The following is a 16377-nucleotide window of genomic DNA, read 5'->3' on the forward strand; positions in this document are numbered from 1 at the left end:
AGCAAGCCCAAATTAACTTTGCAAAGCTGGTCGCCAAGCCACTGATGTCATCAGTCATTAAGCTTCCCGAGTGTGTGCCTGCACCCACTTCATCACATTCACTCGCTCAGATTATTTATTGATTTGTAATCACCCCAAGTCAAAGATCACATGTTCTAATTTGAATTTTTCTAGTCACACTGAAAGTTCAAAGGAATCTTCATAATGTTCTGAAGCAAGTGCTCTAAATCCGAAATAAACCATTTCCTTCTCTACCATGTCTCTCATGTGTGTATTTTTGTTAATTGTATTATCACTGTCACATTGCTAGAATTTAAGCAGTGCAAGGCACTTTGAATGATGTGGGCAAAATAGGTTTTTGTCTTTTGTGCCTTGCATTGGTCTGGTTGTCTATTCAAACAAAGTGTGGCTGCACAGCCCTCTTATTGCAGGCAGTCCTGTCCCCACTATGAAAAAAAAATGTGAAACAAAATATCTCACTGTGTGACCTAATTTTTTCATGAGTTACCGTCATCATTCAGAGGTTGTCATGTCACTTCTGAGGACTCTTGCAGTATTTCAAAGGCTGCACAAGAAATAAAGCAAATAAGTTTAATTCTGAGCTCCATTGAAGACAATGCTTTGAAATTAACTTGGTATATATGCATGAATTTATGACACATAAAGTTTCATTTCCTGAAATGATTGTGAAAGACGATGAAATAGTCTATGAAATTTGGTACTAAGTTTCTCCTTCTTTAAAGTGTATGACAGAACTCTTTCAGGTGAATGTGTTGAGCAATTTTCGATTGTGTAACATGTAGAATTGCATACAAATGGGCTTGCAAAGCATTTTGTGCAAGAAATCTCCCTGGGCTGCGAAGAAATTTGCAGCTTTTGACAGCATCAGTATTACGCTGTCACAACGCTGACATAAAACCTGGCCTGTCCTACAGAGAGAGGCTGGTTAAGCTCTCAGTGTAGCTCAACATTCGTCCACTTAAGCTCAACAGTCGTTGTTATGCGGGTAAGTGTGATCTAGGTTCAGTTCTGTGCCGTTTTGGGGAAGCACTAGATGAATTATCGGACAAAAAAAAATTAGTTTGTCGAAACTGCAGCATTATTTTAAACATGCCGATCTTAGTGTTCATGCGATCTTTGCACCGAACTACATCGGTGCAAAAAAAAAAAAAAAGAGAGAGAAAAAAAAGCCAACTGCTCTGGATGAAGATGTTGATCAAGCGTGCAAACATTAACGATTTAACCATTGTCCCAGGCTGCGTAGAAATGTCTGTAGTCAACTTAATTCTAGCGGCTCCGGCAGTGCACCGCATGCCGCCGCAGCTGGTCATGGAGGCCACTAGCCCAACGAGCCTACCAGCGCGCTTTTGTGCTTGTCGCTGCAAGCGCTCCAAGCAGCAGCGATTCATTAAGCACGAACATGGCGGAAGTTACGTATATTCTGCTCGCAAAATTGAATTCATTTTCAATGCAAAAAAGTCACAGGCTTTGAGATTTGCAACAAATACTCTGCGATAGCAGTTGTTTGGACGTGAAATTAGGAACCATTTTTTAACCGTAAAAAAACAAACAAAAAACATTGCAATATTAAAAATACTCGTGTATTTGTGTTTTGTTTATAAGTAATAATACAAATCTCATAAAGTGCCGTGAATAAGAGCTCAAAAGTTATGTTTAGTTAAAGTACAGTTCAGTTTTCCACAGTTGTGTGGCGCTGTCGTCGAAGTCGGTCGATTTTGCCGTCTGTTTGCCCTTCCCGCATCGAAAGACGTGCAAAAATACAGTATGCAGTCAAACTTGTGGGTCAGACTAATTCCAGCGCTAAGGGTGAGCGTAAATTTCCCTTCGGAAAGCACGACCAAACCTCAGTCGTTGTTATTACTGACATGAGGCCGAGTTGTTTGAGCTCTTGATAAAGCATGCGCCTGATGTACCCTCCTAAAGATAGCAGACCGAAAGCGCTAGTGCCTTTGACCGGTGCCTTTTTTTGTGTACACACGAGCTGCAAATGATTGTTGTTTCGTTGTATTTACGTATGCCATACTGCGTACGGGCCGCGTGTAACGTGTGTTTAATAACATTGACAACAAACTGACCTAGTGATCTCTCCATGGTCATATCGTTGACTGCCGAACTTCTGTAAGAAGCTAACCACATTACCGACGTTATCCGCGAATCCAGCTGCATACTTCACGCTATGCTTTCGGTATGCTGTAAAGTTGTGCCGGCTTTCATCTATGTTTTTTTGGACGTGCGCAGGCTTCTACCTTGCAAAGGTCAGCGTGCACGGGCATCGCGGTACCCGGTGTCCAAACGTCTCACCACCGAAACTACTCCAGCAGTACAGGTATATACTCATTAGTCTTGAAGTCGCGACTGTGCCCTAAGGCTGTACGTGTACAGAAATAACGTTTCCATTTCCCACCGTGTTTCATAGCATCACTCGCGTTTGCAATTGCAAGTGTCTCTTACTTCCAGAACGTACCCTCGCTGTTTTGTGGAACCGTAGTAAACTTGTATACGCTTTTTAGTTGACGTTTGTCGTGTAATATGAGACTTGCTACGTGGAGACATGTTTGGTTATGAACACGATTCAAATTGCAGAGGAGCAAGATCTGGTTGTCATCGGTGGTGGACCTGGTGGTTATGTGGCCGCGATCAAAGCTGCGCAGTTAGGATTAAAGGTAAGACAAACCTTGTATGTACATGCTCTTTGGCTCGTTCATGTTAAAAGAGTGGGCATGCAGACACGGACACAAGAGAAAAGACACTACAAACGCAGGCGTTGGTGGTCTGTCTTTTAACATGAATACCTACCAACTTGCTCAGCTCTCTGTCATTCTAGTCTTTGACACACGTTTATATCCACTGCACCGTGTCTCACGTGTGGCGTTGTACCGTTTCTACACAGACTACATGTATAGAAAAGAATGACACCTTGGGCGGAACGTGCCTCAATGTGGGCTGCATTCCTTCCAAAGCGTTGCTGCACAACTCGCACCTCTACCATATGGCACATTCGAACGACTTCAAGAACCGAGGAATTGAAGGTGATCAATCATTTAAAACACCTATGTCAGAATCTTTCATTTGAATTGTTTGTAAGTAACACAGGCTTAGTCCAGCTCTTTTGATGGCTGTAAAGTGAAAGGAAGCTTTACCGTTGCCGTAGGCTAAGCTTAGCTTCTATGCCTTCAAATGACTTCAAGAACTGAGGAATTAAGGTGATCAACCATTAAAAACACCTATGCAACACATCAGTATCATTCATTAATTGTTTTTTAAGTGACCAGTGTCACATGGCCACTTTTGATTGCAGTCAGGGCCGATCCAGATAGGCTCTATCCAGATCCAATGTTGCTACATGGCCCCATTTAATTGCGATCATGCCCAATCGAGATCAAGGCAATCGCGATCTGCATATCGCAATATGGCTCCCAGATCACAGTTTGGCTGACGTCTGCACCACCAAGCTCAGTTCAGATTAGTTTGGACCGTGTAGCAGCAGCCATTGTTGACCATTATCAAGAAATCGGATCTGGATAGGCCCTGATCGCAATCAAAGGTGCTTGTGTGACGCCAATACAAGAAAGCTTTATGCCAGCCCGTTTGATGACTGTAATGTCTGAGGAAGCTGTACTGTTTTTATTGGCTAAGCTTCATGCTTCAATAAATAACCACTTAGCAATCGCAATGCGCTGCTTATGAAAATAATTTATAGGTTTGAAAATCCAATTGCAACCGCATATCACTGCAGTCATGATTCACTTCACATGCTTTTAAATCATGGTGTAACTTAAAGTAACATCTTAGTGAGTGGATTGTACTGTACATTAGTGTTGCCCAAAAATGAGAACATTGCATTGGTCAAACATGAGAACAGTATTGAAAAGAAAGTCAATGCTTTCGTCATGGCAGTATAAAGTTGCTGAAATTAAGGTGCCATGTACCTTTCTTTTTCTCCTGGCTGATCGAATAGTTGACAATGTTCGTCTAAACCTTGAAAAATTTATGGAACAAAAGACTAACTCGGTAAAAGCCCTCACTGGTGGAATAGCACATCTCTTCAAGCAGAACAAGGTAAGCACACTTAAAGCATACTGTATTAGTTAACTTAAGCACAGGGAACAGACTGTCAATTGTTTTTAACTTACTTGTTTCAGGTCACACACATCAAAGGCCACGGCAAGATTACCAGCAAAAATGAAGTCACTGCCCTCAAGAGTGATGGTTCATCTGAGGTTGTTAGGACCAAAAACATCCTGATTGCCACAGGATCGGAAGTGACACCTTTTGCAGGAATTACCGTAAGTTTACATTGTTCTTTGTGGAACTGTTACTGCTCTTTTCTTGGTCATGAGACCTTAGCTGATGATGACACCAAACGAATGTCACGTGCAACTTGTCTTGTCAAGCCAATCACAATGCACAGCCACTGTCATTACTGTCACAGGACCAAAGGTCACTACCGATGCTATATGTCACTGTAGTCGGAGCAGATGGCTGTTTCTCCGTTCAAATAAAATTATTACTACATTGTTTTCAGTGTTACAAATTGCACAGTGATATCGATGCATCCACAGTACCAGAAGAAACAATGAAAACAATATGCTTAATCTGTGTTGCAGGGATCCTTTAATGTAGCAGTGAATGCGTGTGCTTTTGAAATTAAAAGCAGTTTTATTTTTCCATAATGTGGCATGTTGCGCTTAAACTGTACAATCTTGCAGGTGGATGAAGACACCATTGTGAGTTCGACGGGTGCCCTGAGCCTCAAAAAAGTGCCAGAGAAGCTGGTTGTAATCGGCGCTGGTGTGATTGGACTCGAACTGGTGCGTGATTGCAGCGTGGTTGTTTCACGGGCCCACTGTACAAACTAAGAATGTGGCTTATGGCAATGATGATGTCAATTATGATAATCGACACTAGAGGCACATTTTCTTCTTGTTTGTACCGTTGTTTTTTAGTTTAGCAACCTGTGTCGTTATGAATTAACCGTGAACTTCCAGAAACAAAATCGAACTCTTCTTATGCTTAAAAGCATCATATTGCAATCTTTTGCTGGGGCATAAACTTACAATAGATATGCTTCAGCAACAAGAATACACATAAAATAATTACAGTTGCGTCATATTAACTGTTGAATGTGGAAAAAGAAATAACCTTTGTAGTTTATTTTCTTGCATTTACAGATTATGCACTGCCTCCGTGATCGGTGGGCCAATCACGGAGGCAGTGCAAAAACCTTGCAATGCCTCCTATCCTGGAGGCAGTGCAAAATCACCTTAGGTGCAGACAGCTTTCGGAGGGTGGGGGAGGATCAATACATCGACTGAAGAAAAAGAAGACGATGGCCTTAACCATTCGATTAGTCTAAGGTGAATGCTTAAGTGACCCTGTGAGTTTATTCCGCTCTTCAGTTGTGACTTCCACTAAATTGTTTTTCTTTGTTTCCGGCATAAGTAAGCGTCGAAGTCTTCATCAGGTGTTGATTACATCTACTGTTAGCATGCCAGAACTATGCTTGTTTTGCACAACAGTTAGGAATTTTTGCACTGGGAACCATATATCTTTATTTAGTTCAAATGTTTGCTCTGATACACATGCACAGCACATACCTTGTGTGTATCTTTTACATTTTTGTTGTGTAGGCGGGCGAGCTCTGGACGTTTTCCCGCTAGACAAATACGCTGGGAGGCCGTAGAAAATCCTCGGCACAGTGTTTGCAAAAATTTCGGAACATCGCGCCGGGACGTCTCAACACCACTTCCGACTAGCCATTGGTGCACACGAACAATCTCACTCTCATCGAAGTGCTTTTTACAGACACGCACATGCGGGGAGTCAAATGTGAAACCACCGGTTTCTCGTCGTAGTATGGCGCGCTTGCACATTTCCCGCCGTTCACTGTCTCAAGGCAGCCAGAGCACCGACACCTTTTCGTCATTTCCCTTGTATCCTGATTGAATCCAGGATACACAGCAGGTACGCGGCATGCTTTCTGACCCTCAGGCACAACACACTGGGCACAATGCAGGACATAAGCTGAAAACTGCGCGCTGACTCGCCAAGATATTTTGCACTGACACCGGCAGCCGCCTTCGCTGCCGTCTGACCAATGCCAACAGACTGGACGCAGCACCGTGCTGCGGCCGCTGCTTGCAGCGCACAAAGGTCCCCCATAGAGTTACGGCAAAGCTTCATGATCAGTAAAAGTATTGAAGGGCTCTGGTTATATCGAGGTTTGAGTGTACTCTTTTCTGTCAGCGTTCCTTGTAGTGGTCAGCTTGTGCTAATTGATAGAAAGTTATTTTCTGCTTTATTAGATGTTTACCGTATATCACTACGAGGTGGTAATACTGTAATGATTGCATTGCATTTTTTTTTCTGTCGGAAACAATGGTCCAGCCATATTACCACCAGGATTCTTGAGTCATGAGTCATGTGTGACAGGAACTGAGAGCAACCACTACATTGTACTACACGGCCTAGATTTATGTTAGATCTGGCAGACCCAGCATTTTGTTTATTTAAATAAAATAGCAATGTCTTGCTGTCACATGCAGATTGCACAGCCCCATTAAATACAGAGAGAGCAGTGGTTTCTCATTTACCTTCTCTTGTGTGCACACTGAATTCTTCCCGAAATTCATTTATACCAATTCGTCCAGCTTTCTGTAATTTTACTGTAGGGCAGAATGTTAAGATGGTGACAACTCCTAGATGAGGAAGGTTCGGCAAATGTTATGTATGAATTGAGGGCAATGTTATGTATGAACAATATAAGTTTAAATGGGGTAGCGTCTCTTTCCTGAAACTTAACTATGCGAAACAGGGTTCCGTCTGGTCTCGACTCGGGGCTCAAGTGACAGCTGTGGAGTTCCTGGGCCACATTGGAGGCATGGGCATCGACATGGAGATCTCCAAGAACTTCCAACGCATCCTCACAAAACAGGGTCTCAAGTTCAAGCTGTCTACGAAAGTGACAGGCGCCACTCGCTCGGGCGGCACTATCAAAGTCAGCGTGGAGGACGTCAAAGACCCCTCCAAGAAGGAAGATGTAAGTCGCAGGCTTTGTCCTCCTCCTCCTCTTATTTGAGAAAACACATTGTGTTTTCTCAAATAAGAAGTCACTTTACTAACGAACACCATAAAGATCAATAACGTGTTTGAATACTGTCTTTCAATGCACAAAAGTGCTTATGTGCAACAGAAGCTGTGCTGCACAGTTTTGAAAAGGGCTGTGGAGGACAAGCATGCCATTTCACACTACCCGCACACTTCCTTTTTTCCTTTTACCAGCTGGATTGTGATGTCCTTCTGGTGTGTGTTGGTCGACGACCCTACACTGAAAACCTTGGCCTGGAAGAGATGGGCATACAGAAGGACCAGCGTGGCCGTATTACTGTCAACTCTCGCTTCCAGACAAACATCCCCAAGTAAGTGGTAACTTGCTGCATGGTACTTTATTTTCATGGCCACGGTAATGGCTGTGCACTGAGCAGCTCTCTCCCTTCTTTAAGTTGGAAGTGACAGATTGAAGCGTCTAAGGACGGGTGTTCTTAAAGGGGCCCTGCAACACTTCTTCAGCATGGTCAGAAAACGCTGCCGATCGGTAGTCAAGGCTCCCGAGAAGCCAAACATTATAGCGCAGCACGCGGCCTGGAATTGCAATAAGTTCTCAGTCAGCTAAAAATCGCTTCCTCTTCTCTTGACAAATGATGCTATTTACTCAAAATCACTGCGTCATTGGCTCATGTTCCACGCCATTGGCTGATTTGAGCATGGCAGGCTCGGTACTTATTGCAGCTGTCACGAGAGGCCACCACATGCCCGCTCGCGCACGCGCCTTTGCACTGAAAGTAAGCCACGTGTTCGAAGAAAGAAAAGGAAAAGTGCTCAAGCTCACGAGGAGCGTGTGACGCACCTTCTTCCCCCGTGCCATCCCTCCCTGCTTAGCTTCCAGCGCTTTTGCGGGACGAGAGAAGAGAGAAAGCAATTATCGCGGACTCTTAAAAATTTTGCGGTGGTTGATTCGTGAGGCAATAAGCTCCTTTAGTGAAGCCATATTCCATGGCTACTTGGAAAAGTGTTTCAGGGCACCTTTAACTTCCTTCTCAGCTGAAGAAGGTGGTGTAGAGAGCTACAATACCTAATGCATCTGCTGTGTTAGCTTAACAGCTAAGGTGTTGCAGTGTTAAGCTCAAGGGCACAGGTTTGATTCCTAGCCAGGGTGGCCACATTTCCATGGAGCGAAATGTCAAACCACCGATGTACTTAGGTTTAGGTGCACATTAAGCTCGGGTGGTCAAAATCGTTGTGGAGTCCCCAACCGTGGCATGCCCCATAATCATACCTTGGTTTCGGCACATAAAACCAGAACTTAATTTTAATACCTAAGGTGAAAGATTTTGAGGCCTCACAGCAGTGGTGCGAGTGGAGAAGTGCAGAGACAAAAAAGCATACTTGATGGCAGTTCATTTTTGGTCAGTTTGAACGTGCAACTTTTGTTAACATTTTTCCTATAAAATAACAGCATTGCTTTGTTAAAAAGAATCGCTCCTTACAATATGATCAAAGGACCTTTGAACAGATAATAAATGTTGGCCATTTATATCTCTATATAAACTCTTTAGCAGGCCTCCTTAGTACACTGAAAAGGCATTCAGCAATATTAGGGCTCTTTTGTAAAATTCTGACATTTCTCAACTGTGTTTTTGCCGGACCAGTGGCTTCTGCATTGTGGCAGGCTCTTGCACAGATCTTCATCAAGGTTAACTTTAGACACCACTTAGTTCTTAAGGTGTACCTAGTCTTTAAACACTAAGCCACTCATGCCATATTACTAAATGTCGATGTTGCCCTTTTTTATGAACTTGCGGGGAAAAGGACTAGTCAGTGAAAATTTTGTCTACTAAATGTTTCTATTCAAATATATTAAGCTTCTGCATGCGCAGGTTTAAAATCAAGGGCTGATGGTTCCCTATGTGTTTTTTTATCTTTATCTTGTGTGAGGTTCTTTGATATATGTTTGGTTTGCCTTGTCAAGGCAGTGCTCACTCAAAAGCACAGAGTTGCTTAGGTGGTCAAGTAGATTAATTCAAGAATGCTGTAGGGAATAATAATAATAATAGTAATAATAATAATAATAATAATAATAATAAAAATAATAATAATAATAATAACAAAATAATAATAATATATATTTTTACTCTTCATTTCTTTTCTTTCATAAAGCATTTATGCAATAGGGGACTGTGTCCCTGGTCCAATGTTGGCTCACAAAGCAGAGGATGAAGGTGAGTCTACATAGCCACGTTATATTGGGTACACTCTATACCTTAAGCGCTGTGTACTTTAGACTTAGCTTTAGACTTAGCACATTTCGTTGTGTACTGTTCGCTACAGTGTGTTGTTTTAGATACTTATGCACAGCCATCAATTGGTGTAGTAAACTGTCGGGCAAAGCTACGGAGATTTCGACCTTTTCTGGAAACCGTTTCTGGTAATTTCAATTAGTGTGCTGCATTGTTGCCAAACTTGCAAAATTAGGAGCTCTTCTTGGCTACCAACCTGTTTGTAAATGTACAGGGGGGATGGAAAGAAACGCTAACAGCACGGCACGCTATTTTCATCATGATCTGACCTTGGGGCAATTAAAAGATGCCTCTGTGTGCGTTCGTGTTTAGATTCCGTGTGCCTTCGCGTGTCTTTGCGTCGACGCGGGCTCTGTCGTTGTACTGGTTTACACGTGCCTGCCTTGTGCACAACATCCTAAGAAAGGTGGACGAGGCCCGAAAGAAGGTGAGCACGGTCTTGGCGAAGGAGTCAGGCATAAACATCAACAAGTGCGACCGTTGAGGCCACAGTGTGGGCAGGCCGTAAATCTCCCAGAAAGCATTCCAACACCTCAGTGAAAAAACATAACACAGACGTGGTTCTGTAATTTTGTGGCCTTGACTCGCGTCAAAGCACTTCTTTTGTGTACTTCTTTCCATCGCCACTGTACACGAGGGTCTTTGCCTGAGTGCGATTTGTGAAAAAACTTAAATGGGTTCTTCCCGATTGCTGCGGCCCTGAAAAACAATTGGTACGCCAGCTTCGCATTTTTTTCTTCTGGTGAAGATTTCGTTTAGTGGTCCCCTGAATGGAGCCAATTGTCTTAATCATGAATAATACAAGTGCCCAATTGACAACTAATTTGTCTCACGCATGCAGGGATTGTCTGTGTGGAGGGTATCATGGGAGGCCCAGTGCACATTGACTACAACTGCGTGCCATCAGTCATCTACACGCATCCAGAAGTTGGTTTTATTGGAAAAACCGAGGAAGATCTGAAGTCTCAAGTGAGCAGTCCTGTTATTTATTTTTTCCATTAACTTACAGTGTGCGGTGAATTTTGTTTTTGCAATGAACCTACCCACCAGAAAGTCTGTGTTGCATGCATGAAACAGCCTTTCTTGGCTCATTGGGTGTGGTGGTCTGATACGTAACATTTGCGGGCCTTTTTAAGCATTGGTGGCTCAATATCTGTGCGTCCTATCAGTTCCTGCAAGTTGACCTTTTCAGTTCCTAGTCACAACAGCTGTGCTCCACCAATGGCAGAGCATGAAAATGGCAGTATACTATAATACGAGTGAAGCAAAACTAACCTGGTCGAATGAGTTTTGAGCCAGTATTTCCCGTGGCTGTGTTGTAGCTATGACACAGCCGAATTGTAGCTGTTGGACAGACCTGTCACCCGGTAATAAGGATACAAGTAGGGGTGTGCGAATATTCGAAATTTCGAATATTTTTTTAATAGTGTTTGCGATTCGATTCGCACTGGAATTTTACTATTCGAACTATTCGAACTTCCTAAAAACAAATGCAGTCAACGTCTGATTGAAGGTGACCGATTTTTAATATGCTTCACCTCATTACACTCTCGTATTGCGGCAAAGCTGCCTTTCAAGCTTCATTACGGTTGAACTTTGCCAAGACACAGTCAACGTCCGATTGGAAGTGGTCCCTAAATTTTCAATACGCTTCACCTCATCACACCCCAGTACTGCGGCAAAGCTGCCTTTCAAGCTCCGTTACGGTTGAACTTTGCCAAGAGACAGTCAACGTCCGATTGGAAGTGGTCCCTTGATTTTCAATATGCTTCACCTCATCACACCCCGGTATTGCGGTAAAGCTGCCTTTCAAACTCTGCTACGGTTGCAAATGTATTAACTCGAGAAAACGCTGGTTCTAACATGGAGATGAAAGATGTGGCAGAGGTGGGGGCTCAATTAATGCTGTTTTGAAGCTGAAATTTGGGCAGGAAGTCCGAAAAATTGGAAGCCGAAGCTTTTTAGCATCCAAAATTTCAGATGTTCTTATATATCGACATCTACGAGGCAGATTTGGAACTCCGGACTTGAAGGGAGCACACCCTTGTCCGCCACATCATTTGGGCTTCCACAGAAGTTGAAAGAGGAGGAGAGGCTGAGGAAATGGCATCTTTGCTTATCACGTGTAAAGTGTTGTCGGCAACACTTTGGTTGCACCAAATCATGTACATAAATAGAATTCGGCCTCTACATTGCCTTATTCTGGATAACACAACTATGAAACACCACCGCACCAGTGTTTCATCAACCTAGCGAAAAGAAACACTTTCATGTTGCTATCTCATAGGAATATGCTTAGGAATCCTCTCTAACTTTTTTTCTGCAATTTCGCTTCGAAGTATTAGAAAAATATTCGAGAAATATTCGAAAAATATTCGATTCGATTCGCACTCACACTTCGATATCCGAATTCGCTTCACACCCAAAATTTTGCTATTCGCACAGCTCTAGATATAAGTTAAATGGGGCTAGACGTTGCTTGCCTTAGTATGACAGCCTAGCCAAGTACAGTCGACGTCCGATTTCCCGGACCCTCAAGGGACCGCGAAAACGTCCGGAAAATCGGGCAGTCCGGAAAAACGAATGCACGTGAAAACGCACATTTTTGGTAGGTATTTTTCGCTGACGGAGAGGGTCACAGCCGGAGTACAAGATTCCCATAGCAATTCAGCCAATGTATTGTTTAGGTGGCTCTGAAAAGAGCCGTTTATAAAAAAAAATACGACGTGGCCGGCACTACCTCATAGGTCAGCACTTGGGCGCAAAGAAGTCGCTTATTTTCTTTTGCACGGTCCACTTGCCCGCGATTATGTCTGCCTCAATTTCAGTCAACGTCATGTTGCCGCTGTACACCAATGACAGTGTCATCAGTGCTCGCGTCAACTCCGTGTTCGTTGGCTGTGTGGGAGCTGGCTCTTCGTTCTCGGTGTCGGCATCGGAATCCTCCGTAACTTGATGAATGATTTCGTCATCGGTCAACTCCGCACATAGCTCGAGGTCTTTGTCAGCGTCGGCGAAGCCCTCAAGGGTTATCTCGGCTGGAATCAACACGCCGCCAGCGCGCAGATCGTCGAAGGCAACGTCCGCGGATGGCAGTTCGTCATCGTGAGCCTACGAGGTGGCTTTGTGCGCTTCGAAGGCGCGGACAAAGACGAAGGAGCAGTCGGTGCCATTGCTGTAAACGGCGAATCCGCTCGACGAAAAGCGCAGCACGAAACAGCTAGGAACTCGGTGGATGCTGAAGGTCGGGAAACGTGATCATGAAGGTAGCCCAGCAGCAAACGATCAACCACAGACACGACCGCAGAGCTGGCACAGCTGACAAAACAACACGTGAACGAACACAGTGAGGTTTGGCTTGGCAGCTACGGCTGGCAACGTGACACGTGCGGTTTCGAGGTTACGGCAGCCGCGGCGCGGTGCGGCGTTGCTGCTGATGCGCGGGTTCAAGGATAAAATGTTAAACAGTCTCGGTGGTATGGGTTCGGACTTTTAATACATTGACTCTACGGTTGACGGTGCCACAGATGAGTCCGGGAAATGATCCGGAATCAGGCCCGGGAAATCGGAACTGTGCAAAGGGCACTCGGCAGTTTCTTGGTGTCCACTGATCTGAATAACGTTTTTCATATAAACCCCTTTATAAAAGACACGCACCGTGGAGCAGTTCTTGTCCCTATTATGGGGGGGTCTCTTCTAAGCAGGGTACCACATTCTTCTTTTCTTGCCAACTCCTATTTCAGTGTAGGCATACTGGCGTCTCTTATACCCATTTGTCTCTTGCATCAGTGTCTCTTATAAAGTAGTTAATCTTTATGTTCTCTTTGGTATACCCAAATGATCTCACCTAACTGTGCAATTGCAAGCCATTTAATTTTCCGGGAAATTAACTTTAAAGATTTTTAACGAGTTCCCATAGCGCTCCTTTGCATGGGGGACAAACTGCGTTTGTAACGTGGAATCCTATACCACTACCTCACTAAGCAGGCAGTCAAAAACAGACAGCACTATAATCATTACTGCCAAGTTCTCTGAGGCTGGCATAGTTCGTTGCATTGTCAAATGACCTTGCCAGTTTCTCTTTTCTCGCATCAGCACCATCTGAACTGTGTCTACATTACGCCTACGGCGGTCTGTGGTATGACGTCATCATAGTTGTTTCACGAAGCTGCTACCCATTTAAGTTTTGAAATATTGTTTTTTGCTTGTTTAAAATTACTGAGGAGTTTCTGAGCATATTGAACCACCCGATCTGTTACAGGACCTGCAATATCATTTGAAAACAGTGATACCATAATATAGTTAAAAAGACTCAAAGTTCCCCTTAAAACTACTCAGAAACGCAGCCAAAAACATCCGATACGTGGAGGTCCCACAGTGTTCTGGCTTGTGAAATATTTCAGATGCACTTGTAAGAAAATATGATTCCACTTGAGGATCATAAGTTGCTACCAGATGTCATCATTAAATAATTCATGCAGCTGCAATCACTGGTATGTTGAAGGGGTCTCATGTGAGTGGATGCACTCTTGGTTTGTGCAGGGTGTCGAATACAAGGTGGGAAAGTTTCCTCTGGCTGCCAACAGCCGTGCCAAAACCAACAACGAAACAGACGGTGTTGTGAAAATCCTGGCTGACAAGCAGACAGACAGGATACTGGGTTGTCACATGATCGGATCGGTGAGTTTTCTGTCACCTTGTCCATTCGCGAAATAGAGATACAATGTGTAAACCAAGAAACTTCGATGAAGTTGTAATTAAACTATAACAGCAAGTTCCAAAGACATGCTTGCAAAATCATACTAGCTACTTGAGTGGCTTAGTATAATCAAAAGTGGCTATGATGAAGCTAACAAAAGGTGAAAAAAAAAATCATATCTAGGATGAAACCTGCAGCATAGTTTCTATGCCATATCAAAAGAAGTGGCTTACAGTGTAGAATGCATAGCAACTTCTGCTTCATAGGCATTTCTGTGTTTAGCATGGAAAGGAGAAGTCAGGCCTTTCTGCATTCGTTAACACTTTCTTTGATACTTCATTAATGAAGTGACTTATTAGCATAAGAGTATTTTGTCTGTTGTAGTTACCTCCTATTCATAAGCATCAAAGCTGCAGATTTGAGCAGAATACGTATGATAAACATCGCAAACGTTTTCTTTATTTTTGGCATGTGCTAAAGTTTTGTTGCCGTGCTAGTTGTTAATGCTTTACTACTCCTTGTATCCTTACAGAGCGCTGGTGAGATTATTAACGAGGCTGCCTTGGCAATGGAGTACGGAGCATCCGCTGAAGACGTTGCTAGGGTTTGCCACGCGCATCCTGTAAGTAGCATATGTACCAAGGTTACATTGTCCATTCAATTCATAAGGTTACATCATGTGTTACATCTTTATACATATACAGCATATAGACACACTCATTGCTTTATAAATCTTTCAATAACTATATTGCTTCATGCTCATGTTCAAGTAATTTGCTGCTTATATTGAGCAAAAGAATGTGAGTCTAAGTGTGGGACATATCTCCTTTAAAGTGCTGCCTCTCATAAATTTATGAGGTGCATTGGTTAAATATGGATGCTTTAAGTGTGCCACACTGACTAGCCAAAGAAGAAAGGGCCTGCAGGGCTATAAGAACATATTCTGTATTGCCACATCACTGTGCCCCCAAAAATTCTGATGATGTTAATAAATAATGTACAAGCGCTGTGAAATGCTATGTAAATTGGTAGTACTGTTTATGGGAAGATAAGTTGTCTTTGCAGTTTAGCCCTTGGTGAGCTCATTCTCTCGACTATATAGAAGTAAAGTTATTGTCACCTTGACAATGAGGAATTACATAGAAGATTGTGCCTATTATGTGAACATTGATATTGTTAAAGAAAATTTATGAGCACAAAGTTGTATTACATAAGTCCCTTTATCAGAATGCTTTGTTTGTCCAAGTTTTATTAATGTGGAATATGTTCTATTTTCACTGTCTTTGTTTGCTGTGCAGTTACAAATCTGACACAAGTAGTGCTAACTGTGACACGCTGGGTGCCTGCTGTCAATGAAACTCTTGCAGAAGATTTGTGGCATTATGGTGATGTCATTACAGCATATAAGCACAATTGTCTAACAGATATTTTATGAGTGCAAACTTTGACAGAGAAAATAAGTAGCTACAGAATGTCTTATGCAATGTACAATCTTCACAGCAAATCTTGCACATGTATTAGACTGCTTTCTGGTTCAGAAAACCTGTGCTCTGACATTCTGTTGCTGCTAACTACAGCTCATGAATACTTGCCTGATGTGCTGTGATGCTTCCCTGCTTCTTCCAGACTGTTTCTGAAGCATTTCGGGAAGCGAACCTGGCGGCCTACTGTGGCAAACCCATCAACTTTTAATGTGACCATGAAGCACATGAAGGCAGCGTGGCATGCATCACTGTATTGTGCGCTGCAGCAAGGGAGGAGCACCATATGCAACAAACTCTAGAGGAGCCCGCTTGCATTGTATAGAGTCATGTTCTTAATGAAAGTGTTGCAGCGTGTTTAAAAATGTAATAAACCACTTGTAACATCTGTGTTTGTTTGTACTTCACTCAACCTACTTAATAAATATGAGTGCCAAAAGAAAGCTTTGTTCTTTCAAGATGTAACGCTTTTATTTGCAGTAAGTGTGCTGTACCTTTGTTTGCAGTTTTTCACTTTCATGGGTTGCATAGCTTATATATTGCAAGCTTATAGTGAAATATGTACTGGTGTTCATTTGCAGACTGCTATTTTTATGTTATAGAATTTTTAATTGAGCCGTTTTCTCTAAATAAGTTAGAGCATCGTGGCAAACCTTCGTTTCATCATTCGTTAGAGTGCACAATATTTAATGCATACCACTCGTAATTTTATTATGGAAATGATTGTGGTCAGTGAGGGTTAGCTTTGGAGCGATTAAAGACTTCCTCTAACCATTGAACACAAATTTTACTGAGTGAATTCCATATACATTAATTAATG

The 16377-nt window shown here is 42.9% G+C and overlaps 1 protein-coding gene across 1 annotated transcript; it reads left to right on the plus strand.

Annotated features, from left to right (window-relative positions):
* The first annotated feature begins 1694 nt into the window (after window positions 1-1694).
* LOC119396532 (dihydrolipoyl dehydrogenase, mitochondrial) lies at window positions 1695-15947 on the plus strand. Its single transcript, XM_037663789.2, has 14 exons — window positions 1695-1827; window positions 2260-2347; window positions 2605-2684; window positions 2912-3050; window positions 3980-4080; window positions 4164-4307; window positions 4731-4832; window positions 6836-7060; window positions 7303-7439; window positions 9238-9299; window positions 10219-10346; window positions 13920-14057; window positions 14609-14698; window positions 15703-15947. The coding sequence occupies exons 1-14, from the start codon at window positions 1786-1788 to the stop codon at window positions 15766-15768; spliced, it is 1542 nt and encodes a 513-aa protein (XP_037519717.1). The 5' UTR covers window positions 1695-1785; the 3' UTR covers window positions 15769-15947.
* Window positions 15948-16377: the final 430 nt, after the last annotated feature.

The sequence above is a fragment of the Rhipicephalus sanguineus genome, chromosome 6, assembly GCF_013339695.2.
Source record: "Rhipicephalus sanguineus isolate Rsan-2018 chromosome 6, BIME_Rsan_1.4, whole genome shotgun sequence".
In the NCBI taxonomy this organism is placed as follows: Eukaryota; Metazoa; Arthropoda; class Arachnida; order Ixodida; family Ixodidae; genus Rhipicephalus; species Rhipicephalus sanguineus.